General features: G+C 43.6%; 3 protein-coding genes across 10 annotated transcripts; 2 read left to right on the top strand and 1 right to left on the bottom strand.

The window, feature by feature from the left end:
• trip6 (thyroid hormone receptor interactor 6) lies at positions 1-8,903 on the top strand. Of its 6 annotated transcripts, none has more exons than XM_047336472.1 (11): positions 1-143; positions 654-700; positions 2,738-2,981; positions 3,613-3,716; positions 3,841-3,954; positions 4,053-4,640; positions 5,180-5,276; positions 5,377-5,546; positions 5,698-5,876; positions 6,417-6,537; positions 7,024-8,903. In XM_047336472.1, exons 3-11 carry the CDS (start codon positions 2,747-2,749, stop codon positions 7,153-7,155), a joined length of 1,740 nt encoding a protein of 579 aa, XP_047192428.1. In that variant the 5' UTR covers positions 1-143; positions 654-700; positions 2,738-2,746; the 3' UTR covers positions 7,156-8,903. The 6 variants fall into 6 exon arrangements, with proteins under 6 accessions (XP_047192428.1, XP_047192429.1, XP_047192431.1 ...); XM_047336475.1 differs by lacking the exon at positions 1-143 and adding an exon at positions 163-458 and having other exon boundaries at positions 5,183-5,276; XM_047336476.1 differs by lacking the exon at positions 1-143 and adding an exon at positions 164-458 and having other exon boundaries at positions 4,053-4,448; positions 5,183-5,276.
• Positions 8,904-9,004: 101 nt separating this feature from the next.
• On the bottom strand, positions 9,005-11,506 carry sst5 (somatostatin 5). Its single transcript, XM_035647521.2, has 3 exons — positions 11,268-11,506; positions 9,548-9,683; positions 9,005-9,383 (listed from the first exon to the last, which is right to left on the bottom strand). Exons 2-3 carry the CDS (start codon positions 9,674-9,676, stop codon positions 9,186-9,188), a joined length of 327 nt encoding a protein of 108 aa, XP_035503414.2. The 5' UTR covers positions 9,677-9,683; positions 11,268-11,506; the 3' UTR covers positions 9,005-9,185.
• A 1,035-nt stretch (positions 11,507-12,541) lies between these two features.
• Positions 12,542-24,356, top strand: LOC118318071. Of its 3 annotated transcripts, none has more exons than XM_035647386.2 (35): positions 12,542-13,040; positions 13,921-14,010; positions 14,137-14,261; positions 14,345-14,491; positions 14,857-14,907; positions 15,078-15,251; positions 15,378-15,474; positions 15,571-15,788; positions 16,140-16,293; positions 16,396-16,676; positions 16,754-16,871; positions 17,216-17,430; positions 17,846-17,963; positions 18,098-18,267; positions 18,346-18,443; positions 18,520-18,650; positions 18,967-19,060; positions 20,410-20,465; positions 20,546-20,635; positions 20,767-20,894; positions 21,051-21,188; positions 21,267-21,338; positions 21,457-21,627; positions 21,752-21,848; positions 21,934-22,151; positions 22,231-22,381; positions 22,449-22,657; positions 22,750-22,867; positions 22,949-23,154; positions 23,246-23,363; positions 23,444-23,616; positions 23,688-23,785; positions 23,865-23,983; positions 24,069-24,203; positions 24,281-24,356. In XM_035647386.2, exons 1-35 carry the CDS (start codon positions 12,911-12,913, stop codon positions 24,328-24,330), a joined length of 4,758 nt encoding a protein of 1,585 aa, XP_035503279.2. In that variant the 5' UTR covers positions 12,542-12,910; the 3' UTR covers positions 24,331-24,356. The 3 variants fall into 3 exon arrangements, with proteins under 3 accessions (XP_035503279.2, XP_035503288.2, XP_035503298.2); XM_035647395.2 differs by having other exon boundaries at positions 12,545-13,040; positions 16,450-16,676; XM_035647405.2 differs by lacking the exons at positions 12,542-13,040; positions 13,921-14,010; positions 14,137-14,261 and having other exon boundaries at positions 14,405-14,491; positions 15,116-15,251.
• Positions 24,357-26,719: the final 2,363 nt, after the last annotated feature.

Below are 26,719 nucleotides of genomic sequence, written 5' to 3'. Positions count from 1 at the left end.
TGATGGACCACCCACCCCTCTCGCTCTCTCTCTCTCTCTCTCCACACACACACACACACACACACACACCGCAGCGACGTCACGCATCGGGAATGCAGTGAGGAGCCGCCGCTGCCGCCGAAGGCCTCGGGATCCGCGACAAAGTAGGTTCACGGCGCTCGGGCTCAAAGAGAGTTATCCCGGGACAACTTTCACTGACGGTTGGGACAGTTACACGGAGGCGGAGGCTGTGTTCGTCTGGTTCCGGTTCCGGTTCGGTTCGGTCCGGTCCGGTTCGGAGGGTTGTCGGGTTCCTCTCCTCGGTTGTTTTCGGGTGAAGTTCAGCCCCCCGACCGGAGGCGGAGAGGCACGAGCTTTCGCTCGAGTTGCACGAACCGGGGCTGGGCATACGAGTAAACAAGCCCGCTATTAAAAGTCGAATACCGCTGATTATCCGCCATTATGGCTCATTTCATCACGTGAGTGACGTGTGTGTGTGTTGTTTTCGTGTTAACATTCTGTTGTGACGCACAAATGTGCTGGAACGACCGGGGTCCGTCCGTGTGAGATGTTTAACGTCGCTGTGCGGGAACTCACGTTACCGTTAAAGTACAAAAAACAACTCTGCCCCTCTTGTATCAGTCGACCTGATTCACACTGTTGTCGGTTCACAGATGAGACCGAAGCGACGAGGGGAGACGCCGTAAAGCCGCTGTACAAGGTAGGCGATGCTAACAGGTTTGCTAGTGTTCACTAGCGACGCTGCTCGCGGACATTTTCTTTATCTAGTTTCCCAACATTTGGTCATTTGAAGTCACAACGGCGTCGCCTCGACACGTTGTTCCGTCCCGACGAGCTCGCATCGTCTTCGTTAAACTGCTTTGTGTCAAACGTGTTAAGCTAGCTGTAGTCGCTCGCCTTCAAAATAAAATCCCAAATTGTCGAAAGAAAAAAATGTGGGCCTTTTGAACAATAGGGAATGAGCTCAGCTAAGTTTGATCTGTGGCACCAGTCGTTGAAGCTGCTCCGCGTTTATTTCTAATCAGCTTTCCTCACTGCTGAAACATTTGCAGTGGATGTATTTTATTTTGAAATGTAAAAAACCCCAAAACAACAACAACCGGATGTCCGCTTTTTAACTTTTGCACTGTTTTTTCCCCCAACTCAGACAGAAACCTCACTCTCGGTATTAATCACAGGTGATAATCCGCTGAGATTAATTTCCTGGCCCAGCCCATCCTCGGATTTGAGTGTGTGTGTGTGTGTGTGTGTGTGTGTGTGTGTGTGTGTGTGTGTGTGTGTGTGTGTGTGTGTGTGTGTGTGTGTGTGTGTGCGTGTGTGTGTGTGTGGTGGTGGTCACTCTTTCCTCCATAGTGTAATGTCACTTAATTCCTACAACAACCTAATGGATAGAAATCATAAAATAATAATAATAATAATAATAATAATAATAATAAATGGCCTTAATCCTGTGTTGTATTTCTGCGTGTGGAGGCATCAATCTCTCATCCGTCATGATAATCCTCTTTACCAGCAAGGATTCATGACGGACACACACAACACACACACACACACACACAGACACACACACAATCAGTCTGAGTGGACTATTCATTTCTCCGCTTTGACAATACAGATTTTGCCGTGGCTCGTCTCTTTAGGGAATTGTGTCAATCACACAGCGTGTGTGTCTGTGTGTGTGTGTGTGTGTGTGTGTGCGCGTGCATAAGCCTGCTTCATTCCTACTCTATAAAAGGACAATTGCACAGACGGAGGTTGCCAGAGCACAAAGGGATTTCTTTTATACATTCTAACTCCGCCGTGATATTCATTTTACGAAGATGTGGAATTGGTGACGTATGCAATTTCTCGCATTTGTGGGGTTGACAATAGTGATGTTTGCGTTTTTTTGTTTTTCTACCCCCCCCCCCCCCCCCCCCCCCCCCCCAAAAAAAAATTACAAAATGTTCTATGATGGAGATCAGATTGGTCCATCTGACCCCTTTCCTTTCAGAAACCAGTGTCCCGAAGCCCCTCTGACGCGAGTCAGCACTCTGTCGGCTCAGCTGTGCGCTCCAGTGTTTTTATTTATCCCACAGAGGATACGTGATATATTGTTATGAGCCAGGTGTTCACGTGTATACAGGCACATATTATTGCGCAACATTTCCTGCCTTGTTTTTCGTCCCCACTTTGTTTGGATTGCAGCGATACGGCATGTAAACACCCGGAGACAATAACCATTGTGGGGGATAACGGGCGACACATTTGCACCTGTTAGTGTATCTGTGTGAGTGTGTATCCATGTGCGCCGGAGATTTTTTTCTTTACATGAGTGTTTGCTCGTTCATATTTTTTGCGGCAATGTCAGAGCCGGTGGAAATCCCCGTGTTGTTCAGAATGGCCGCTCTCTTCCTGCTCCTCAGCTATTGTTCAAGCCGTGTGTCCCCGTATCCATTGGAAACACAGTCTAAAGCATCCTGTGGTCTCCATCGGTTACTTATGACACAAATACAACAGATACAGCTTTGTTCATGCAAATTATAGCTAAACACTGAAAAGCATAAGCACATACACACTCACTGAACAGTTGTCAGACAAAGCAAAAACCTCACAGAGCAATATTGTGAGGTTTGCATTCAGAATGCCGTTGTACTATTTTCAAATTAGATGCATGCAGTAGGTAGCTTTCCCCAAAATTTCCTTTCTCATCAGAACAACGTGACCAAGGCATTTTCCTTCCTCGTTCTGTTCTCAGTAACGTGCCATGTCCGGTCCCACCTGGCTTCCACCGAGGACTCTGGACAGCCCAGAGCGAGCCATCCCCCACATGTCCCACTCAGCCGGGTCAGCGATCTACCGAGCCCCCAACAAGAAGGGCGTTTCTGACTTCAGGCCAAAATATGGCCCCTATGACCAGAACGGAGGAGGAGGAGGAGGAGGAGGAGGAGGAGGAGGAGGAGGAGAGATGGCCAACAGGTACATGGCTACTGGACCCACAGGTAAGACCATGCCACAAGTCACAAACTGCAGTCAGGGAAAAAAAGCTAATCTGATGGTACAACACTGGCAGTACAATTAAACTATTACACATTTGTTCTGGCTGTACATACATGTTGCACACACGTAGTTCCTGAAATGTGGTTCGTTCACTGCCATTTTTGGGGAAGAGACCAGCACTGACAGACTAACTGACTGTAAAACCTTCTCCCTTCTCATGGCAGCATTATGAGAAACTGTAGCTACACCAAAGTGGGAACTATAAAGTAAACAAAGTCATACGTACAGTGTGCAGACATTATTATTCTAAGGGAACTGTCAAGTATTCATGTTCCGTAACTGATTTTAAGGTGCAACAATAAAACTTGCGTCCACAATAATGTCTATTTTCTTACCCCTACTAATCTAAACATTTCTTATCTTAAAACATGACTTACATGTTCATATTTACAATTAAGCTGTTATTGGTCAATGTTGCAATCTCTCCTTTCTATACATTGTGAAGCAAATCCAATGCAGGAGACAGACAAAAAGACAGACATACTTCTAATGTTGTACTTTTATGAATTACTGAGTCTAAGATAAAGATGGTTCTTGGACTAATGTTTGTGATGTCTGTTCTCCAATCAAAAGGTGGACCCATCCATCATCCGTCGAGCGATCACTATTACGCCCCTCCTCATGGTCCTACGGAAGAACGCCGCTGGAGCCCGCACATGGACAGCTACGAGCTTATGGTGGGTACAGCTGTGGGGGACAAATATATGACTATCAAATAATAATAGAAATCTTTTTCTTGTTTTGATTGAATGCACAGTTCTTATGCACAAATATTTTTTTCTAATGTTGTTCTCCTGTTAGCATCGTGGGCCCGAAAAGCCAGTGAGTTATCACTCCAAAATTGACGCCGACATCGACTCACTCACCAGCATGCTCGCTGACCTCGACAGCCACCCGCAGGACGCCAGCACACAAGTAGGAAGAAACTCCGAAAGTCACTTGTATTTCATTATCACTGTGTGAATTTTGCCATCGCTAGTTTTTTTTAATTGAATGCCTTATCTCCGCAACAGCTGTACGACAATGTGCCTTACAACAAATACCTCTCAGGGGATCATTACAAGCCCATGCACCAGAACGCAGCCCCTCCTCAGGGTCGGCCATCCATGAGTTACCCTCCTCACCCTCAGACCCAATATCACCCGGCGCCGCCCTACCCGAGCGAGCACCAGGCACCACAGTACTCCACCTCCCACCAGCAGGACTACTACTCCTCAGCCCCTAAACCCTACCCTCAGCCCGTTCCAGCCTCCTACACCACTGCCTCAACCCCGACGGGACCCAGGTTCAGCGTGCAGGTGAAGACGGCGCAGCCCGTCACCTACTCGCAGACGGGGAGGCAGGCCGAACAGGCCTACACTCCGCCACCGCCTCGCCAGCACGTGTCACGCCCCCAACCCCAGACTCAGGCAAGTCCTCAGGGCTGGTACCCTCCGCACCACGGCTCACAGGCTCAAGAGTTGCACTCGGAGCCGGTGTACAAGGGGGGCGGCTCAGGGTCCGGGGGAAGAGTCAACCAGGTCCCCATAACCAAGAGGGGGGTGGAAAACAATCAAACTGGGGGAGGAGCTGCACAGAGTCCTGCTTATCAGACCAGCAAGGTAGAGGCACAAATCTGCATCTCTAGTCTGTTTTTTTTATTTTAATTTTTTAAAAGAAAAATTGAGAATATTTTTGTCTAAACAAATGTTTTCTACATATTCCTAGAATTTCTTGTACCAGCCCATATCGCACAGGCTGTATTTGAATAACGGTACCATTCTAAGGGACAGGCAAATGTTTGGCTACTAGTGCCAGTTTTGGTACGAATACCCTAATACATAATTTTTTTTGATGCCTTAGATAAATAAGCAAGGTTTTTGGCGTAAAGTATCGTAACACAAGTAGCCATTCAAGAACAGGATTACACTTATAGACTTAATAAATGGAGTGAATACGCTGCCAGGGTTTGGTATTCAACAGTTTTTGATACTCCATATGGATGCATTTTGGTCAAAAACCAAAAGCCTTAAGTATCATAAAATTAAAATAATAATGGCGTCAAAAGCGCTGGTTTATGATCTTTCAACGGGCGCAATTTCATGAACTTTAAATTGTGGTTTTCCAGTTGTAAGTAATTTTGTGAATCCTCTCTTCCCAGCAGGGCATAGCAACAAGCAGGCCCGAGGAGGAGCTGGACCGACTCACCAAGAAGTTGGTGTACGACATGAACCACCCACCCACTGAGGACTTTTTCGGTACAGTCCCAACTCATTACATTAATGACTTACTGTCATTTCAAATAAAGCGACACTATCGGAACAGTTTGAGCTTGACGTCCTGTGTCGACCGCTTCAGGCCGCTGTGCCCGCTGCGGGGACAACGTGGTCGGCGACGGCAGCGGCTGCATCGCCATGGAGCAGGTGTTCCACGTGGAGTGTTTCACGTGCATCACCTGCCATGCCCGTCTCCGGGGGCAGCCGTTCTATGCCCTGGAGAAGAGGAGCTACTGCGAGAGTTGTTACATTGTAAGTAGAAGGGACTGCGATAGGACGAAGGTCTAGTTTCATCCCACATTCATACAGTCTGGGCTGGGAGGGTGGCCTGATGGGATGTGAACGTGTCCGGCGATTTTAAAGTGATTGTTTTTTACCGTTGTTTCCATCTTTTTCCGAGTAGAGTACACTAGAGCGCTGTTCAAAGTGCTCCAAGCCCATCCTGGACCGGATCCTTCGGGCCATGGGAAAGGCCTACCACCCTCGCTGTTTCACATGCGTGGTGTGCAACTGCTGCCTGGACGGGGTGCCCTTCACTGTGGACGCCACCTCTCAGATACACTGCATAGACGACTTTCATAGGTACAACCTCATTCACACCGCATGCTGAAAATTGTTGCACACGCCAGATTTTTCTTCGTAGAACTCGGCTTATATCCTACGTTTTAGTTTTAGTTTACACCTGCCGTCCAAATGACTCCGTCCACATGGTCGCATGATCTGGTTTTCAGGTGTGTTAGTCTGGATGGAGATTAGGAGCTGCAGCAGGTAATCGATTAATTATAGACAACTAAATTAATCACCAACTATTTTGATAATCGATAAATCGGTTTCAGTAGTTTTTATGGGAAAGAAAAGTCAATATTCTACCAATTCGACTTCTTAAATGAGAATATTTTCTGGTTTCCTCGCTCCTCTATGACAGTAAACTAAATATCCTGTGTTGTGTGGACAAAACAAAACATCATGTTGGGTTTTTGGGAAACACGATCATCATTTTTCACCATTTTATGACATTTTACGGACCAAACAGCTATTCCATTAATCGAGAAAATAATCCACAGATTAATTGATCATGAAATGATCGTTAGTAATAATCTTGACGCTTGTTGTCCCCGACAGAAAATATGCGCCTCGCTGCTCCGTGTGCAGTGAGCCCATCATGCCAGAACGGGGCCAGGAGGAGACCGTCAGGATAGTGGCGCTGGACCGAAGCTTCCATGTCAACTGTTACGTGTGTGAGGTGAGTCGACCAGAAACATCAGGACCCGTTGACTTCAGTTTTGTAGAGTGTCATGAGTTGGCACATTCATTCAGGTTCATGTGATAGTTTTAAAGTCAGTCTAAAATGAGTCGATCACTGTAACCTTGGCGTTGGGTGGGTCTGCTAGTTTATTGAGCCAAACGGTTATATAAAATGACTTATCACATAATTGGTGTTGCCATTGAACATTTAGAATTTGAAGTGTCTCTGTAGCTCTTCTAAAGTATGCACTTCAGGGACTCGAATAAATTTATTCAGAATTCTGAGGTTTCCTGGAAAAAATGGGATTAAATTTCAATATATTACCATATGCTCTGCAGTGAAAACTAAACAAGGTTCAGAGTGGTTTTAAACACACTCCCGAGTGATCTGCTCGGATTTCTTACCTTTCTCCAAATATTTACAGTGCAGAAGTCTGTGTGCGAGTGTTGCGATGAAAATGACTGGAGTGTCTGTGTCCATCAGGAATGTGGTCTCCTGCTGTCGTCCGAGGGGGAGGGCCGAGGCTGTTATCCGCTGGATGGCCACATCTTGTGCAAGAGCTGTAGCGCTCGCCGCATCCAGGACCTCTCGGCCAAAATCTCCACCGACTGCTAACAGACCCCCCTCTGTCCACTTCCAGGCAGTCTCACCGGTACAAAACACACGGACGGTCGACGTGACACACGCGATCGATATCACGGACGGGATATACGTCCCCTATTATGTTCTGTCAAGTGAATTACATTTTTTTCTTTCCTGTGGTTGCTCTCATCATGAATTGGCAAACAGTGAACAGCAGCGCCCTCTGTTGGTCTGCTGCTGGAATTACATTTATAGAACATTTTATCTTTAAGCGTTGCTGAATGAAGTTGGAGAGTTTCCACAGAGCGACCGCCTCACTACTTCCCTTTCATTCAAATTTTCTTCCACATTATGTCTTTATTTTTTTTGTGGTACACAGCTGCCCTGCTTTTCACATTCAACTCAGTATTAGTATCACAGAGGCCTGACCTGCAGGCAGCTTGGGCTCCACTTACCAGTTATTCACGCCGGTACTACTCATCTGGACGGATTTCAGGCTTAAATTGATTTAGGCCTTAAAATGTTTTTTTTTGTTTGTTTTTTAGAGAAGCGACGTAAATAATAATCAGGACATAAACACGTCAGAGAGCAAAACTGCCTCCTAAACAAGCATATAAAAAAAAACCAACCATGAAGAGGCTGTGACGTTACATAACAGGCTGGTTTGGTTTGGAAGCCGTGTAACCGCTAGTGCAGTGGACCTTGCAGTGTGTAGCCTCAGGGCACAAGAAATCCACAATAACATTTTTTAAATGTCTACGATACGCAATCTCGCTTGGTTTTTTTTGTTATAAATTTGTTGATCGGTTGATACTTGACTGTTACATTGAAGAAGACGATGGTGCAATGAAGTCAAAACGCTTTTTCTTCTGTCTTAAGGAAAAAAGGCTGTCGCTCACTTGTGTGGCTCCAAAACATCCGACTGTGAAGCTCGGGGCTCACGTCTGTATCTGTGGGGAAACTGAAGTCGTAGTGAATCTGAAAGAAGATTGGTTAGATTTGTTTACTCGACAAACACTTTCACAAACTTGATTTACATTAGACAAAATTTAAAGTGGAATTTAACGCGATGAATCTCGCCCCCGCTCCAACAGTTACATTACACGTCCTCACGTGAAGTTTATTTTTTATTTTTGTTCACCCTTGCACTCGTGTGGGCCAATGTCTTCACGTTCTGAGACTCTGGTGCCGCAGTGTCTGTTACGATTGGGTGTAACTGCCGTCTTTCCGTCCGCATTTTGTACGTGTGCGCGCGTGTGTGTGTGTAACTTAAAGGGCTAGAAATTTGGAAAAAAAACCTTACTGTACCTCAAGGATGTCATTCAGTTTCATAGCAATCCTCGTGTGGAACTGGGCTTTTTCTGTGAATTCTGCTCGTTTTGTGACAGAACTCGATCGTGCTCAAAAACAGTATAGTAGTCCTCATCTCTTGTTAATTTATCTCATGATGTGTATATATACCGCTTTATATCGCCGATGTTATCATTTCACTAATGCTCAGTTGTGTCATTTTTTTTGGAAACCCCTAATCATGCCAACTCATCCATTTTAATATCCCGACGGTATGTTCTGTCTGAAATGCTGTGAATTGGAGCTCGTCGATCAAAGCCCACGGTACTGAATTCACACGGAAGAGGAGGAGGAGGCGGCCATTTTGCTCCGATTAACAGGCTGTCGAAGTAGAAATGACAGTAAATTACATGCATGTGAAGCCAATGGTGGAATTGCTCCTAATGCAGGTTGTAGCAACAGAATTGATTATTAAAATGTCATCAAGTTCATCAGTGTGTTTGTCACTTTTTAAAAAAAAAACACTTAGCATGGTGTAGCCTGACAAAGGTTTCTCTTTAAATCAGAATTTTTTTATTCTCGACACTGCGTACATTCCTGCCAATGTTAAAAAAGCACATCCTTATCACTGTTTACATTTACCCGAACACCTGCATATTTGGCACCTTGCAGTGGTTCACGACGAAGTGAGCAGACGTGGATTAAATAATAAGCGCACAGTTTAAATGAAATGAAATCTACTCCCGGCGCGGGCCAGCTCTCGATGCCTTGCGTTAACACGAGGTGAACGTCTTCCAGAAGAAGTTGCGGCAGCCCGCCTTGCGCTCTCTTTGGGAGAGGGGCAGGTGTCGCCGCATCACCTCCACGCTGCCTCCCACCTCTTCCTCCTCCTCGAGCTCGGGCGTCACCTGGTCCGCTCTCGCTGCCATCAGCTCAGACACAAACTTCCACAGCAGCAGGGGAGAGAGATCCTGAAGTGGACAGGAAAGGAAACAAACCAACAACAAAACATAGTTTCGCAGCTTTCAGGTTTAAAGACATTAGGGCGAATCTCAGAATCACCGGACGAGCTCAGGACACCAGATCCTAAAGATATTCCTTCAACTCAGTGACATGAAATATATCGGTGGATTACCTTGTTGTTTGTGAGTTCCTCTCCTGGTGTTCCTGTCTGCTCGTCCCTGTGTGGAGCGCCGTGGACCTGCACCAGCAGCACACAGGAAAGCAAAGCCACCAGAAGAACCTGCACCTGAGAGCGACGCATCTCAAACCTTGGGACACGAGGACAAAAAGAATCCAAGACCAAACTATGACCTCTATGCAATCGGAGAGAGAAGGTGGTGCAAGGGTTGAACGCCGCCACTGTGTGAGCGGGAAACTTGTCGAGCCGATAAATAGGGTCTCTTCAGCCTCAAATCCTCCTCATTCTCCAGCCGAGCGGAGGATGTGATTGGTGGAGGGGGAGGAGAAGAAGAAGCTGGGTTGTTTAGGGAAACGGAAGAGGCGTGTGAACAGAAAGCGTCATTGGATGGGATAAGGTCACCACTAGCCTCGACGGCGTGGGACGAAACAGCTCCCGCGTTTCGCACCCAACAAAAATCTCCCAAGACCCGACTTTTGGGTTCATCTGTGCTCGCGTTGCAATAACTTTAAAAACGTAAAACACAACGATAAAGTAACCCCGAAAAACGCTGCGGTTTGAGAACTTCTGTCAGCCACGATTAGCTTTGTGGGCGTCCTGCACAGCACGACCTCCTGCATTGTGTGCAGAGTTGTCATTGACACAATGTGACTCAAATGTTAATGAGGCGGCCTGGACGGTGCTAACCAGTCCAGCTCTCTGCACCACCCCGCACGCTGTCACTTTGAGCCAAGGGGAAAATAAACAAGGAGATTCATCATCCAAATATCAAACTGCGAACAAAAAAAAAAAAATAGATCAGCCTTCCTATCATGTATTATTTCCTTTGATTCACAGAATTCACGTTTTAACCTCCTAAAACATGACGTCAAAAGAGCAGAGGGGTCCCAGGCACCGCGAAGGCCACCTAGCTCGTTGCTTGGGCCGTGAATTTCGTCCCGAGGAGTCGTGACCTTTGAGAAGAGTCCATTTTACACGACCTGTTTTCGAAGTTTTGGGGGGTGTGCTATTGCAAATGTTTGTTTTTTTCAAGTCTTATAAACTCCAGAGGGAGCAAAGTCGGACAAACGGCCTCAAGTGATGTCACGTGGGTCCGCATCGGTTGCAGCTGAGGATGAAAATAAAATAATAATAATAATAATAATAGTAGTAATAATGTGAGGTATTGAGTTCGAAAGAAGCGAGTTCAGTGAGGTCAAGGAGAAAAATAAATACATATGCTATTTATTTCAGGTGTTTGTATCTGGCAGTTTTTTTGACATTCATTTTTTTTCTGCTTCTTAAGTTAGCAAACAGAAAAGAAAAGAAAATCATGCTCCCCTACCAAGAACTTGACAACCATATTTCTTTGCACCTCTCGAGCATTGTGGGGAAAAAAGTCAAACTTTGGCCCCACAAAAGGTACAAAAATAATCTAGTTCATTCTTGACAGCGAACTCACGACTCAACATCATTTTGAATTTCACTGATATGCCATTGATCTATGACTCTTACCAGTGTGAAAGCACCGTCATTGCCACACAGTAGCACATACTTTTCTCCACACAAACTCTTTTTTTTTTAATCCTCATTAGGAAAATTATCTCCTTCTATTTGAAATGTTGCACGTTTACAGGAGGACGTCATTAAATCAATATCTTGTTCCACTTCCTGAGGAATTGAAATGACGTTAATCACTATCGTTTTTCACTTTAGCCTTTAAATAGATACTGACCTTTTCTGAGGCTGAGTCTTCCCTTTTCCTCTCCACGGGACGCTCACTGATCAGCCCAATTACTCCTTCCTTAATCATGACACGACTTGTCTTTGAGCGTAACACCTTCGTCGTGGAGCGAAGAAGCGGAGGATGTCGTGACTGCAGGCGTCCAGCTGTGCTGCCCTGGATGGGGGGGGTCCTACATACGTGCCGCTGCATGATCTAAAACAGTGCCAACAGTTTGTCAGGCATAATTAAAAATCTCCACCTATGGTTAGTCAGGCAGCAATTCCTCCTGCTCTTTAACACGTCACTTCATAGGATCCTTCGTGCTGCCGTTTCATTCTATATTTGAAGATGGTGAGTCAAATATTTGAACAAACACACGCTTACATAAATGCAAATGTCGCTGCCCTGTCATATTTACTGTCTTTCTTCCTTGAATGATGTAAATCAGCTTGATGCTGGAGCCACCACGGCTAAGAATCTCTATTTTGTTCCCTTTGTCACAACAGAAATAATGAATTATTTTAAGTGTAGATATAAGTGCAGAAAATTGTTAGAACTAAAAAACATTAGAAACAGTATTGGTCAACTTGGTTAATTCCACACATTTAGAGAAGATAGAGTTTGTAAGGGGTTTACAAATTTTTATTGTTTTGAAAGGGAATCTGTCAATTTTGAATTTAACAAGACCAAACAACCAAAACTAGACTTCAATTTGCATTTCACATCTTTGCAAAAAATTCACCGCATAGAGGTGACAGATCAACTGGGGAATGACGAGGAGGGATTATCTAGGCTCCTCTTTGCCAATTCTACTCACAGATTTTCTTGTTTTTATCGTGTTTAGCACCATTCTTGTGATTTTCACTCATAAAATGACAGTGATTTCCTTTGTATTTCTGTATATTTCTCTTGTAATATAGTGAATTTTTGTAATATTATTTCACACAGAATCAGATGACGCTGTGGCTGCACAAGATAGCAAGCCGTGATTCCTGGAGGGGAGTTAAGGAGACTGTATGTACAATATCTAAATATAAAAGTGAGAGTGAGATCGGATTACTGATTTGTAACGGATTATTGCTTTTTATCTATCTAGCACTATTATAGTTCCTGGGAAAATGTACTAACTTCAAGTTGCCATTGCAGACAAATCACATCATCTGCACACAAAGCCGCCTCATTGATTTCAAACAGACACGGTACAGGAAACTAGTATTAAACAGGCGTGAAAGGTTTTATTAGCCTTCATGTGTACCTGAATGGAACATGTATATGAAGTGTAGCCAAACATACAATGTGTACAGGGCAGTACTGTGTGCTGTATATTTACATCAGAGACGGAACACACTCACACCACCAGGGGTCACTGTAAGGCCACATTCTGGATTCGGCGCCTCGCCTGCGTTAGTTCAGGCAGGTTTGTGCAAATGTAGCAGATAAATAAATGAAGTGGAAAACACACATGTGATTATTCTTGGCGGCATTCGCACAGCCTGTGTTTTACAGAGGAGGGAGATTGAGAGCTTTTTTCCGCCAAAATTCGCCTCTCAATCAACAGGTGAGCGTTTCAAAATGGCGTCGTTTGCCGCGAAGGTCAACGCGACCGGAAGCGTTCACAGCGGCCAAGTCGACTAAAGCTTGCCCCTTCGGAGATGAAAATAACGGCCCACGCTTTTTCCCAATTGACTCGACGACAACTGATGTGTGTTCATTTCAGTGTGTCGCTGCTGCTGCTCCTCCTCCTCTTGCCTCCTCTGCGCGTCACCGGCCCGGAGGCGACAGGTAACCGGAAGACAACGTGTCATCACATTACACGGGACCGACTGAGGGGCCTCCACGGCTCTGTGCATATTACTTATTATACAGACCTTTATACGGTGGCAATATCAAAGCTGATCTCTCACGGCAAATATCGGAGCATCCTCGTGTCATAAAAGACAATGAAATGATATTATAGCAAATTCTGCGCTGAACGTTACATTGTTTTGGTGGATTCAGTAAATGTAAAAACGATGCACGAGACCAACATTAATAAAGTTCAAGATTCCTCATGAGATTGGCTTCTTAACATATGCATGTACTGTAAAGGGACTGGACATATCTCTAAACTTAGTGTTAAGATATTAAATATATATTTTTTTTTTACGATGTCAAATATGCCTCATGATAGGGCCATGTATGTTTGCATGATATAAAAAAAATCGAATTAAATTTATATTCAAAGCAGTAAGCACATTGCAGAAGACAAAAGTTGTTGAGTTTTGAGTGTTTTAATCATGCATTTTTTCAAAATTCAAGATTCCTTTATTTGTCATTTTTATGCTCCACATAAAAAATGCAATTATGTTTTGAAAAACATCCATCAATCAGTAGTTCAGTTCAAGACAGAAGACTAAGCTAATAAATAAGAGAACTAATAAATAAACTAAGACTACACTTAAATAGAATAAAAGAAGTAGTTTTAATGTAATATTTTTAGAGGAACAGTCTCTTGTGTGCAGTTCAAAGTCTGAATCCCGTGGGAAAGAAGCTGGTTAACAGTAGTCTTTGATCTGACCCTTCTGTATCTATTTTTTTACTGGACTGCATGAGTGTGTTCACATAAACAAATTTGTTTTGGAATTAGTTGAGATTAAGAATGTCATTTAATAATATTTTCCAGGATCTTTTCAGACCAAATGCCTGGAGCGTCATTTCTGGCTGTCGGTCAAGTCCGTCTCCCTCAGCTCAAGGATCCGTTTTGACTTTGAAGGTGTGCGTCATTTAGCAGAGGAGTTGTTGATATTTTTTGTGAGATTAAAAAATTGTTGGTTTCTTATCTGCCGGGCAAGTTGTGCCTCCTGGTGATCGTCTAACTGTAAACTTCTGTTATCAACAGACCAGTACGGACACCACGTCCTCTCTGATCGGGAGGCTGCGCTCTGCGGTTACACCGTCCTGATCAATGAGGTTGGAGACCTGGTGTTTCGTGCCTCCTTCCTGGCCTGTCATGTCCACACCCAGGTACGTTGGGCGGACATTTTGGTGCGTTGATACGTTGCATAAATGTTGCACTCCATCTGAAGCTCTGTGTCTCTTCTCTGCAGACGGGCGCAGACTACCGCCTGCGCGCCTGGTTTGTGAACCTCCGGGCGGATGGGAGGGTTCTGGCGCTGTTCCCCTTCCAGCTCTACTGCTCTTTGCCGGGGCAGTGGAGCACCAGAGAGATCGTCTGTGAAGAAAACTACATGGAGGTGAATTACTAACCCACATATTCATGTCATTACATGTGCTCTCTTACTCATTGGGGGTTAAATTTGACCTTTTTCTAACTTTGGGAGGCACAGCGAAGTTCGGACTAGTGTGAGCTTTGATGAAAGTCCATCAAAATTAAAACCTGAGTGGGTGAAATGAGGAACTTGACTTTTTGACAGATTTGTTTTTATTAATTTTTTTCAGAAAGGATGGATGTGTTATGGTCAACTGCAGTCTGACTCAGAAAAAGTGTAGCTCTCTGGAGAAAAGTTGTACAGCATGCTTTTGAAAGTTAACTTGTCCAATACATGCTGGGGGTTGTGTAATGTTGTAAAAACGCATGAATGTTTGATTTCCTCTCTAGGTGTCCATCCATCTGCCTGTCCTGACTGTGAAGTCCAAAAATGACAAGGAGGTAAGTGCTGGCACACGCCCAGACATTCATTTTGTTTCATCGCCATTTTTTGTCTCACTCATGATGCGGAATTCTTAAAATGAAAAAAAAAAAAGAGAGAGAGTTTCTACTTGCCTAACTTTTCAAATAATGCGAGCTATGTCGATGAGATGCCTCTTGTTGCTGAGCAGGGAGCTCCTCAGGCAGAAATGGCTGTGGTGTTCCACAGAGCTGACCAGCGGCCAGAGGAAGCCGCGGTGTTATCCCTGGTGGACGCTGCGGCTCTGAGCTACCACATCTCCGTGCGTGGCTCACATCTCACCCTCCGCTGCCCCTATGCCTCTCCTCTCTCATACACCATGAAGGTAATATTGTTTACTCTGCATTAGACCAGAATCATTCAGTCACTTGAAATTCTTGCCTTCAGCGTTAGTGCATTGTTTTTTTTTTTCTGGATGCTGTGTGTCAGTGTTTCAGTTTTTTCCCCCCAGGAGGATGGAGTGGATTTGGAGATTGTCAGTGCAACTATCCTTTACGGACTCCAGAGGAACACCGTAGCCATTGACACCATTGTTGCCTGTGCCCTGAGTTCGTAAAGTTTAATCGTATATGGCTATTTGGTAAAATACCAGAGGGAAGGGTGTGAAATTTCTCTTTCCTCTCCCTCTTTTCTCGTCCCCCCAGATGAGGCTGCAACAGATGGGCCGCAACTGCTGTGGACTGTCCCCGTTACTCCCTCCCCTCTAGTTCAAGGGCAGGTCAGGGACAGAGGCGTAAGGATCGGAGTTAACGGCCAAGCTCTGAGTGAATCTGAAACCAAAGAGAGACGATACACGATCGGCCTGCAGGAGGGGAGGGTGGAGGTCAGGATTCCTATAGGAGCCCCTGGTGGACACATAAAGGTATTACATACATAACAAGTAACACATTGCATTTGTCTGGGGTTGTGAGCACGGATGCAGGGTATTTGTCTGTCCACTGGAAAAAAAATTATAATTTATGCTCACTTGTATATGGATCAATGCCAGTAACTTGAACTCAAAGTAGCGTAAAAGTAATTTTTAATAGTACCTTTCTAGATCCGATGTCACAAAGTCATAAATAACAAAAGTGATATAAGTACATTTTTATACATTAGTGCATTTGTTGACAATAAAATATATAGACAATAATAAGAGTAATTTACTGTACAAAATGTTCTGATAGGGGTTTATTTGTTCAGTAATGACTGCTGTGATTTTTTTCTTCCCCAGAGTGGTGTGATCAGGGGACAGTACAGCCAGTCCATGTCCGTGGATCTGTTCGTCATGAGTCAGTGGGAAGACGAGCGCTGGCCTCTCTCACAGCTCCGCTCCTTCAGGCTCCTTAAGACGCCTCTCATCCCTCAAACCCTTAACTTGATCAGGAGTAAGGCTTTCTTAAACCAGTAAAGCGTATTTATGGAAATTCAGTTGATAAAAAGAACAGAAGCATTCAAAATACAAACGGCGCAGATCTGTCATTTCACAGAATATTGTGTGTTGAAGATGCCGCCGTTACGCACCCGTCTCTGTCCCACCGTAGACACAGCCCCATCCGAGGGATTTTTCTCCGTGACCTTTGGCCCGTTTGCATCCGATGTGTCCCTGCGGAAGGTGACAATAGACAGCGGCGGTGACCTTTTAACCTGGACCCAAAGCCGCCAAACACAGAGTGACGCAGACCTCGCGGTGTCCAGGATCGCCCACGTGAACGGGACCTACTCCTTCCGGCTCAGTTTCCCGTTGTCGCACCGAAAAATAATCCCTGAGGTGAGAAACATTAAACGGCTTCATCGTGTGAAGAAGTAAAAAAAGATATTTCTAACAACCTGCTTGTCTAATCCCAGTATATAGGTGCTGGGTATAAGAAGTACAGCTTCACTTTCCTCTTTACGCTTAACATCTCGCCCAATAGAGAAGTGTTTTACCATCAAGCCACCATAGAGCATAGTGTTGAGTACACAGGTGAGGTATTTTTGTCGTTGTGTATGTTTCAGGCCAATAATATGAGTGTATACGTGTCAACACTGCCGGCCGTTTTGGTAATGCAAACCATACCATTGTTTTTTTTTCTTTTTATGGCTCCGCATTGGCAACAGCTGTACCTGGAGGCATTATGTTTTCAGGTTGTCTTTGCTTATTTGTCTACATGCATGTGTTCATCCCATTGTCGTTGTCATTGTTAAGCATTTACTTGGATTTAAGGATGAACTGGGGAAAAAATTGGTGGTCAAGCAGCAGAAAAACACGGGTTGATTAATGTAAAAGCCTCATGACAACCTACATGATTCTGCACTGTCCCGGTGCAGCTCCAAGTTCCCCCAAACTGGAGGGGAAGTGCACTGAGAGTAGCCTGCTGGTGCTGCTGCACCATGGGGCCCAGGTCGAGCTTCAGTGGGAGCTCTTCCTTGGCGCCCGCAAGCTGGACTGGGACCTGGTGGAGATGGGTGGGTTCGTGGTGGAGGCACAGGATGACTACTTAATTGTGGAGATCCCTCTCTACAGCCCTGGGATGAATTATGAGGTAGCAGTCTTCCCTTTTTTTTTTTTTCTTGATCCTAATTCCTTAAAGGTTATTTTTTGTCTTCATTCTCAGGGCCATTTTGAAATTTAACTTATTTTTTTGCGATTTATTACTGTTAGCATATTTTTTTTACTGCATGAGGTTGTTTTTTTTTAAATAGCTCACACCACTATAATGTCAATGTAATTAATTCTGACAAAAGGATACCATTTGTGTGTCAAATTCAGTAAATTAACTCTGAGTGAATAAAGAATTAGAGGCTCTCTGTGAGCCGGGTTTCTTAAAAGTTTCTTTACATTCCCATCAGTGGTGACAGAAAAGAGCTGCAATGTCGGTTCTTTGTTCCTTTGCAAGGCGCCTACTCACTACCTACATCCTTTATTATGAACATGTTTGCTCCTTTTCCCCCATGCAGGAGTTGACATTGTGGGGTCTTGTTGCTGGAGTGAACGCGTTCATCGTGGATGCAAAGTCTCTGAAAGTACAGGACAGTCTTTTCCACAAATGCACCTTTCCTGTTAGAGAATTATTAGGTACACAGTGGAAGCTCTTACTGAAGCTTAAAACCTCAAATGATTAGATTATATTATATATTATTAATCATTTACCACCAAGTTAATGTTTCAGTTGTTCACAGCATCACTCTTGCTCTGTTTGCCTCTGACAGTATGTTTGCCAGAAGGAAGAATGGTGGCAGTGGTGGACACCACCCACACCATCCCCCCTACTCACCCCAACCGAACCACTCTACTGGACCCCAGCTGCGTTCCCATGGAGATGGACAGTGCCAGAGCTCTGTTCAGCTTCAGCCTGGACTCCTGTGGGACAATCGTCACTGTGAGGGACCTTGATTATTCATAATCCACACGGAGGATATACTTTCTGGCCTCTGTTCTGACCTCCACGTTTCTTTAGACTGAGGGAAATCTCCTGGTTTATGAAAACCAGATTAGCTACAATCAAGATTTTCTGCCTTTGGATGATCCTGTTATACACAGAGATTCTCCATACAGGTGGGGAAAGTACACTGAAATCCATCTGTGGTTGAAAAAGTCAAATTTGTGTTAATGCACATCTTGTCCATTTTAGGCTGACAATCCAGTGTCGATACCCTGCAAACGGTAGTAGGGCACTTGCTATTCAATATCCTGTGTACTCCTCTCTGGACCTTTCACCCGTGAGGCCAGTCAAACCAACCCGCAGGGAAGCTGCAACCACAGGTACATATGTAAACGGTGACTTAATAGCACTAAAATAAGTTTGATCTGCTTATGATTTGTGATAGTTATCTATAAACATTTGTAATATTCAAAAAAAACATCTTCCCCACTCAGGTCAAATAAATGGAGGGTGAATTTGTAGGAAAAGCAAAAAGTCCATCAAGGTAGTAGGGGTGATGTAAAACTGTTTTAAAATCGTTAAAACTGTGCTTTGGACTGAAACTGGCGACATTTATTCTTGTATTGGAGATTAGTTGAAAAATCTGCAAATAGTAGTTGACGATGTTTTACCTCTGTCTCCTTTTTTGAGTTTCAGCGTGGATCACGTGGACGGATCTTTCCATCACGCCGCCACTCATGCTCTGCACATTTGTTTCTGCATTCTGGACCTGTAAATCAAATAAACCAAAGTATTATTATATTTTTTTTCAATTGGGTCTTTTGTTCCAAATGATTTTGCCTTTCTTTTCTTAAGTTCTTTTTTACGATAAGGTCTCAAGAAATTAAAAAGTTATTGTTTCTTTTTGAATTCTTTTAATTGTCTTTTTGTTGAAGTCTTCATTAAAAACTTTTCTACTACTACTACTACTACCATTACTACAATTTTCAAATTACTATAATAACGGCTATAATAATGCCAAAGCACAAGGAAATCGCAACATTAATAATGTCTGCATTCCATTTCCGTGCTCCAATACCGTGTATTGAACATGCTGGTTCATTGTCATGACTCACTTATATGATCTCCAATAAGATAATGTTGACTATCATTTCGAGAGCCTCTGGTTTTGTGGGTGAATAAACTCAGCTCCCCCTAACTGCTAGCAAAGTACGCCTGCGAAACAACACCATTTATATAGTGAACAACTTGCTGGATACATTGGAAATGCTCCAATACAGGGAAGTTCTGGTCAAATGTTCTTGAGTTCATCCAATCTCATTATGATAGAGAGGGAAGGAAAGTATTTTATAATAAATCTTTTATTTCTGCTTGCTAAATATCACATCCATGGATGTGAGTTCAGGGGCTCTAACCCATTCTTTTCCTGTGTTTGAGTAGGAAATCAATGAATATTTGGACTCCGTAAAATATCCAAAGAACTGTGAAGCTGTGAAGACAGATATATTCAACACTTGTGACCTCCCGTGTCGGATATTGGAACTCTTCTAACTGCAGTTGATGATATGAATTGGACAGCCTATTGATTAATCCTTGCTGATTCCCTGGAATATGAATTGTTCATTATTTATTACTTTATTTTGTTGTTTGTTAGTGTATTTGTGTTATATGTATGTGCAAACTGTCCTTAATAAAGTTATGGATTAAAAAAATATATTAAAAAATTGCTCGATACGTCCTGCCGTTATTCAACAACCAACCAGAGGCTCTCTGGAGATGCAGCCACATGTGTGGCTCATTAGCAATCACAGTGATTCTCCAATCACCCGCAGCTGGTGAGGTTGGAGTTAACGCCCCCTTGCGACCTCATGAGGTCAAGAGGTGAACTTATAAAAGCCGGTGACGGGGACAGCACCACATGTTGCCAGGGCGAGAGGGTTGACTTTAGCTTGTTTTGTTCAGCAGGTGTAGTTTACTAGCAGCTGGGCTAGCATCAGACACTGCCAACACAGCCCTGATTATGGCTTTTGGGTTTTGCGTCGGGTACGGTGCTGTTTGAATGTGATTTACAAGCAGTTTGTTACCATTAACGCAGCTGTATTGCTTGTTATTTCATAACATGGTTTTTATCGCTCTCAGGCTGGCCTTCCTCCTGTCCGTGTGGCGAACCGCAAAGTGTGATCAGATTCCCGCCGGTATGACTTTGACGTGTTCGCTTGTAGGCCCACAATAATGTTTTGCTCATCTTTGACACAACTTTTTTTGGTTCACACAGGAGTTTTGCACACGGAGTGTCGCGACCGTAACTTCATGATGGCCGTTGATCTCTCTTTCACTGGAGAGGCCTTTCGCTTTGAGGCTGTAGGTGAGTTTTGCACTGCTTAAGGAGATGGCGTCAAATCCATAACTTGCCCAGTAAGGCCTGAAAATGAAACTTGTCTCTTTGATGGTGCTGGGATGTGTTGAGTCTCGAACGAATGTGATGTCTTCCTCCAGATGGAACAGGCGCGTACCCCATCACTCAGCAGTATGCAGCCGAGTGTGGCTACACGGTCAGTGTTCTCCCTTTAGCGGGCCATGTGGAGCTCCGGGCCTCTTACTTCAGCTGTCACGCTGAAAACAAGGTACGTACAAGTGGCACAATTTTAAAAATGAAACAAAACCTTTGTACCTTGCCAGAGAAAAACTAGTGGCACATCTTCAGCAGTAGAGCACAGCCCTTGGTGGCTGCAGATCAGATACTTTCTTTCATCATTTTTCTTTCTTCCCGGGTCTTTCAGGACGACGTGTTCGCCTTCAACTTCAATCTGATTCTGGCACAGGGCGGATACGAGGTCACCTATACCACGGCCAAGACCTGTTCTCCCCCTCTCCCCTGGTCTCCCAGAGAGGTTACCTGCGAGGTCAACTACATGGAAGTAAGCTTGGTTTCATTTTGTATAAGGGAAATTCTGGGATCAAACTCGGGTGCTTTGCTAATTTTGGTCCCTGCTCAGGTGTCTGTTAGGAGTACAGTTACCTGTCCATCCGACGGAAAGGGAGAAGACTTGAATGCTGCTTTGAAGCCTGTATGTTTCAACATGAGTACTGTTGAATATTGTACAAAATGATTCATGTCACATTATGAACAGCTTGAGTAACAGAATCTAGGTCAAGTGCAACTGTTAAAACATTTCTGCTTCCCAGAAATATTCCACAGCCACCTCAGACTGGCAGGTGATGTTTCAGAGAGCCGAGGTACAGTTGACCCCAATGGACCTCTCTGACGCTCACAAGCAGGGCTATGTGTTTGACCTGACAGATGGAAGGCTTGTATTTCGTACACCCTATGGTCAACCGGACTCAATTAGCACTGAGGTACATGTCATCTGGTTCATAGTATTACAAAACATTCACACACCCAATTTGCGTCATCTTGGACAGAACTTGACTCCATCTTGTAAAGCATTTCGTCCAAACCAGGTCTTGACTCTCTCTCCAGGTGAATGGTGTTCCAGTAGAGGTGGTCCATGCAACGCTGTTCTCCAGACAAAGCTGGGTTGTCCTCATGGTCGACCTTGTGGCTGCTTGCTCCATGTGTCAGTATTACAATCTTTGGTTTCCCACCGCCAGTCTTTCATTTATCAACATGTGTACTTGTAACGTTACTCTTCTTGTAAACAGATGAAGGTTCATATGATGACCATGGATACATGATGTGGGAGACTCCTGAGGTGCTTCACCCGCTGGTGTCTGGTCTGCACAACACACAGATCAACATTGGTGTCAATGGTGAACTTGTGGAGGAGCCAGTTGCAGAGGAGAGAGGCTACATTGTGGAGAAGCACAACTCCACACTCGAAATCAGCATCCCCTATAATGCTGAAGGAGCATATAGGAAGGTTAGATGTAGACATGCAAAATCAGTTATGGTATTAATTCAGACATGCAGTGTTAATTAAAAAATGTACTTTATTGCAGAGCGTCGTGAATGGTGACCTCTACGAGTACTACATCTTTCATCTCTATTTGGAGCAAATCTCAATGGATGGGGATCATGTTGACACCAGACTTCGCTTACACAGGACACTAGCAACTCCTCTGCTGCAACGCCCTGTCTTTACAGAGAACAGTAAGTATACATTGACCCTGTTCACCTGTATTGATTCAAACATGATCTGACTGGCTTGTTATTTCAGGAACCGTTCCTGAGGAACACGCGTTCACAGTCTACCTGGGAAATGTCCCTGAGGATGTCGAGCTTTCAGGTGGTGAATTGAATGAACACAAATGTGCAGTTCCATTTACAAATGCGAGTGGCCACACCTTCGCAAAAGTTGCTTATCCCAACAACACCAATGGCTACATTCTGAAGGTGCCTTTCGATGACCCTGTTGTCATACAGCAGGTAAGGTCAATACTGTGAGCAATACTTATAAACCTTAGACTGGTTTATCAAAACTTCTTCTTCTGTCAAATATTGTATTTTGTGTTTTGTAGTTCTCCAAAGAGGGTCACGCTATAAAGCACATGTTGGACATCAACTACACACTGACAGTTCTGTCTGAAAATGAGCCTTATTACCACCTCGCGTCTGTCATGGCACTCACGGATGTCTGTAAGTCATAAAGCTTCTGTTAAGACTCGGTCAAGCCAATTGGCGCATTGTACAGAGTAATTATTATTCTGTATCTAACAGCGCCTCCAGAGTTTGATGCAGTCTGTTCAGAGTCTGGCATCCGCTTCAAACTGGACCACCGGCCTTTTGATTACCTGTGGTACATTAGTATCGGTTCGGACCTGCTGACGCCAGAGCTGGCAGCCCAGCACGGCTACATCATAAGCAACAATAGCCGCAGTCTGTTGCTTGAGGTGCCCCTCTTCACATATGGATATGAATACAAGGTAGTATGTGGAAAATGACTTGAGCATGAACTTATACTGCAGTGCCAGTCGTTTTGAACATGGAAAGCTACAAATAAGCTGTGTTTTGCAGGACATTTCTCTGAAAGGATTCCTTGGTACATTTGAGATCCTTATTCGAGATCATGAAACATCAGAGGTCCAGAGATCAACTATCAAGACTTGTCAATTCGCTTCTACAGAGTTAATTAGTAAGAACGTCCTATATTTTACTGTGAAAGTGGGTGACTTATCATGTGGTTGACACGTGCTAAAACACATCTCTCTGCAGTGTGTTCAACTGATGGCAGGATGACTGTGGTAGCTGACTTGTCCCTGGCCATCCCAAGTGGAGGTATGCCTGCTAGAACCAACCTCAACGACAAATACTGTGGACCAAAAGAAGCAGATGACACCAGAGCTCTGTTCTCCTTCCCACTCAACAGCTGTGGATCCATGGTCAAGGTAGTACTGGATACTAATGTGTACATTAACAAGAATATGCCTAAACTTGATTTAAAATGCATTCATTCCAGCTCGGCAAGGAAAATGTGACCTATGAAAATGAGATATTCTTCAGCAAGAAGTTGCGTAGTTGGAAAAATCCAATGGATTCCAGCAATGAGATTGATGGGTATAAACCTTCAACCTCCAATTCTTTAAGTTTTCACCTGTCGCTGAACTACTCATGATGTCAGAACTGTGTCCTACAGGGTTAAAATGCAGTGTACATATCCTCTGGAAGGGCTCCATCGTCTCTTCTCAGCGTACAGGTTTGAGTCTGATGCAGTTGGCGTCGGCCGCATTGTACATTCTGCACACTCGACTGAAGGTAGTTGACTCACTGGTTGGTCTACATAAATCTCAACATTGACCTATTTGCTGACAATTTATTTGGCCATTATACTGTACTCTAGATCTACACAGACCCATGGAATTCACTGCGATGTTTCAATATCCAGTTCCTGTTATGAGACCTGTTTTAGTAAAGCCTGGTAACCATGGCAATGTTCAGCATATCAAAGTATCCAACTATTTAAAGAATATCAAAGGTTTGTTAGTTTTTTGTTTCAATTTTGTTAAATCTGAATTTGTAAGGCTTTGTTTAAATCTTGAATTCTGTTCACAGGAGCCAGGGGATCATCACAAGCTAAAGTGACTCCACAATTTGAATCCTGAATAAATGTTTTTTTTAAATTTTCCCAATAAATTTGTCTTTATAAAATGCTTTTATTTGGCATGTGTAGGAATGCAAATGTCAAGGTTGACAAATTAAAAAAACCTGCCTTCCATAATTGGGACGGAGCATTTAGGAGTTGCGCTATATAAACTCCCTCCAGTGCAGGTTTATATAGGACAGTGCATGAAATGCTGGTTAGCTTTACAATTGGAACCCAGCTGTGGGTTAATCTAATCGGTCTGAAACAAATGTAGTGATTTTGGTATGGAGACATTAAACAAATGTTACGATGATCCTTAATGTTGCATGAGTCTTTACATTAACGGATTCCTACCTCTGGACATGTTTGATTCGGAGTTGCGAAAACGGAAGTCCAAAATGTTTGCAAGTCACGTGACTCATTGTAGACTTCAGATAATTAGTTCTTGGCGCGCAATTGAAATCATTATGCAGTGCGACAGAACCAGGATTTTTGCTAATTAGTAGTCAAATGTATGGATTTACAATATAGCAGACCGACATGCCTATGTAGTTTTTTTTTTTAAATCATTAACAATCTCAAATCAAAATCCATAAACATGCTTTAATGCCGAGTTGATTTGATTCAGATGTGCTGATAATATACACTCTGATTATTTAAAAGTCTCACCCTTAACACAAATGGTCCATTGATCCATTCCGCTGCTACTCTCTTCCGGGAGCTATTGAGAGGTTCCATGATCCGCCCTTGTTGGGAGAAAAAAGTCCATTGGAGTGAATGGAGTTGTAGCTACTCTTTCAACGGCTCTGGTTTGGTTGGTCAGTAGGATTAATCTACCGAACACACTTTTACCCAACTTTGTGAAAGGGCCAAGAGAACCCATTTTCACTTATTTTCCTGGGAATAATACATGGATCTTGATGAGAATGGCAGGCAGTTTGGTGCGGTGAATTTAAGTCATCTGTTGGGCGAAGTGTATGCGATTTACTGCTTTGGACGTGTTATTGAAGCATCTCCCAATCAGGGCAGTGACTTTGAACGCCAGGGTTAGTGCATTATCCCTAAGTACAATATTACCTTTACTGCACAAGTAATACTTTCACCTCCTGACATGTGCATCTAATTGATGTATATTTTACATATTACAAGGAGACATGCTCATACTCGGGTAAATAATTCAATTTTGATTAAAGGTTAATATGCTCTAATCAGTGAACATCAGTATCCTCATGTCCATTTCTGCAGATCCTTTTCTGCCTGTCTGAAATGTTTGGTTTTAGCTCCTGTTTCTTTAAGGCCCCCCTGGGTCTCTGCTTTCAGCACATGCAGAGCCATCCGAGTGGACTTTTTTCCAGCAATGGTGGATCATGGAGCCTCTCAATAGTTCCCAGAAGTGAGCAGCAGCGCATTAGAGTAGCAACAGAATGGAGTCAATGGACTGCCTGTGTTGCACTTAAAGGGTAAGACGTTTAAATAATCAGTGACGTGATTCAGATGTGCTGATAATATACAAAGAAATAAATAATTTGACTTAAAAAAATGTATTAACTACCAAAAGTGGCAGTTTGGTCACTGGGTAATGTATTCAAATTGTGCCAAGAACTGAGTCATTTGACGTGCAAGCATTTTGGACTTCCGTTGTCGCGACTCAGACAGCTCTAAGCACATGTAGGAACTTCTCTCGCTCTTTTTGCTATGTTGCGGGGCGTGCCAGACTAGCCACATAGTAACAGCCAGAATACTGACGACCAATGTGTTCTGTCTGGAGGAGAAGCTCCCTTTAACAGACTTTTGGCTTTTTTTTTTAAAACTTTGCAGACCTTAAATTTTGCAGGTCTCAAATCATGACTGTTGCATATTGCTCATGTAAAAGCACTTTAGAAATCCTTTAACACTAGAGCACAGAAACTGAAAAGGCATGTCTCCAACTGATATGTTGCAGTTCTTTGACATATGCAACTGTTATTTGAAATGTTCAGTCCTTGGAATGCCTTGCCAAATGGCCCAAAAACCCAATTCAAAATTTTAGCAGTGACCAAGCTGCAGTACATTTTGCAAGATGCTTTTGTAGATAATTGGTAAAGTTTCACCAGGAACCTGTGCATTAATTATCTTGCTGTGCTTAAGGCATAAATGGGCCTGGTCCCATTTATAGATGCCAAACATGTAATCAAGATGAAGGATTGATATCTTTTTAGATTGAATTTCTGCCCTAACAGTTTAGGAGTAATTACGTGGCACACTTTACTCTGCTACTTTAATAACATTGTAATACAATTGGTGGCATCTGTGCATATGCAAGGCCTATGAAATTAAAGAAACCAGTCAGCTGAACCATCCCAAAGAGATATAGAATGTCAGTACAAAAAGAAACCTAATAATCATTTTTAATAAGCCATTACAACATT

Source organism: Scophthalmus maximus, chromosome 12 (genome assembly GCF_022379125.1).
Source record: "Scophthalmus maximus strain ysfricsl-2021 chromosome 12, ASM2237912v1, whole genome shotgun sequence".
Lineage (NCBI taxonomy): Eukaryota > Metazoa > Chordata > Actinopteri > Pleuronectiformes > Scophthalmidae > Scophthalmus > Scophthalmus maximus.
This window is presented reverse-complemented; position numbering and strand designations above follow the sequence as displayed.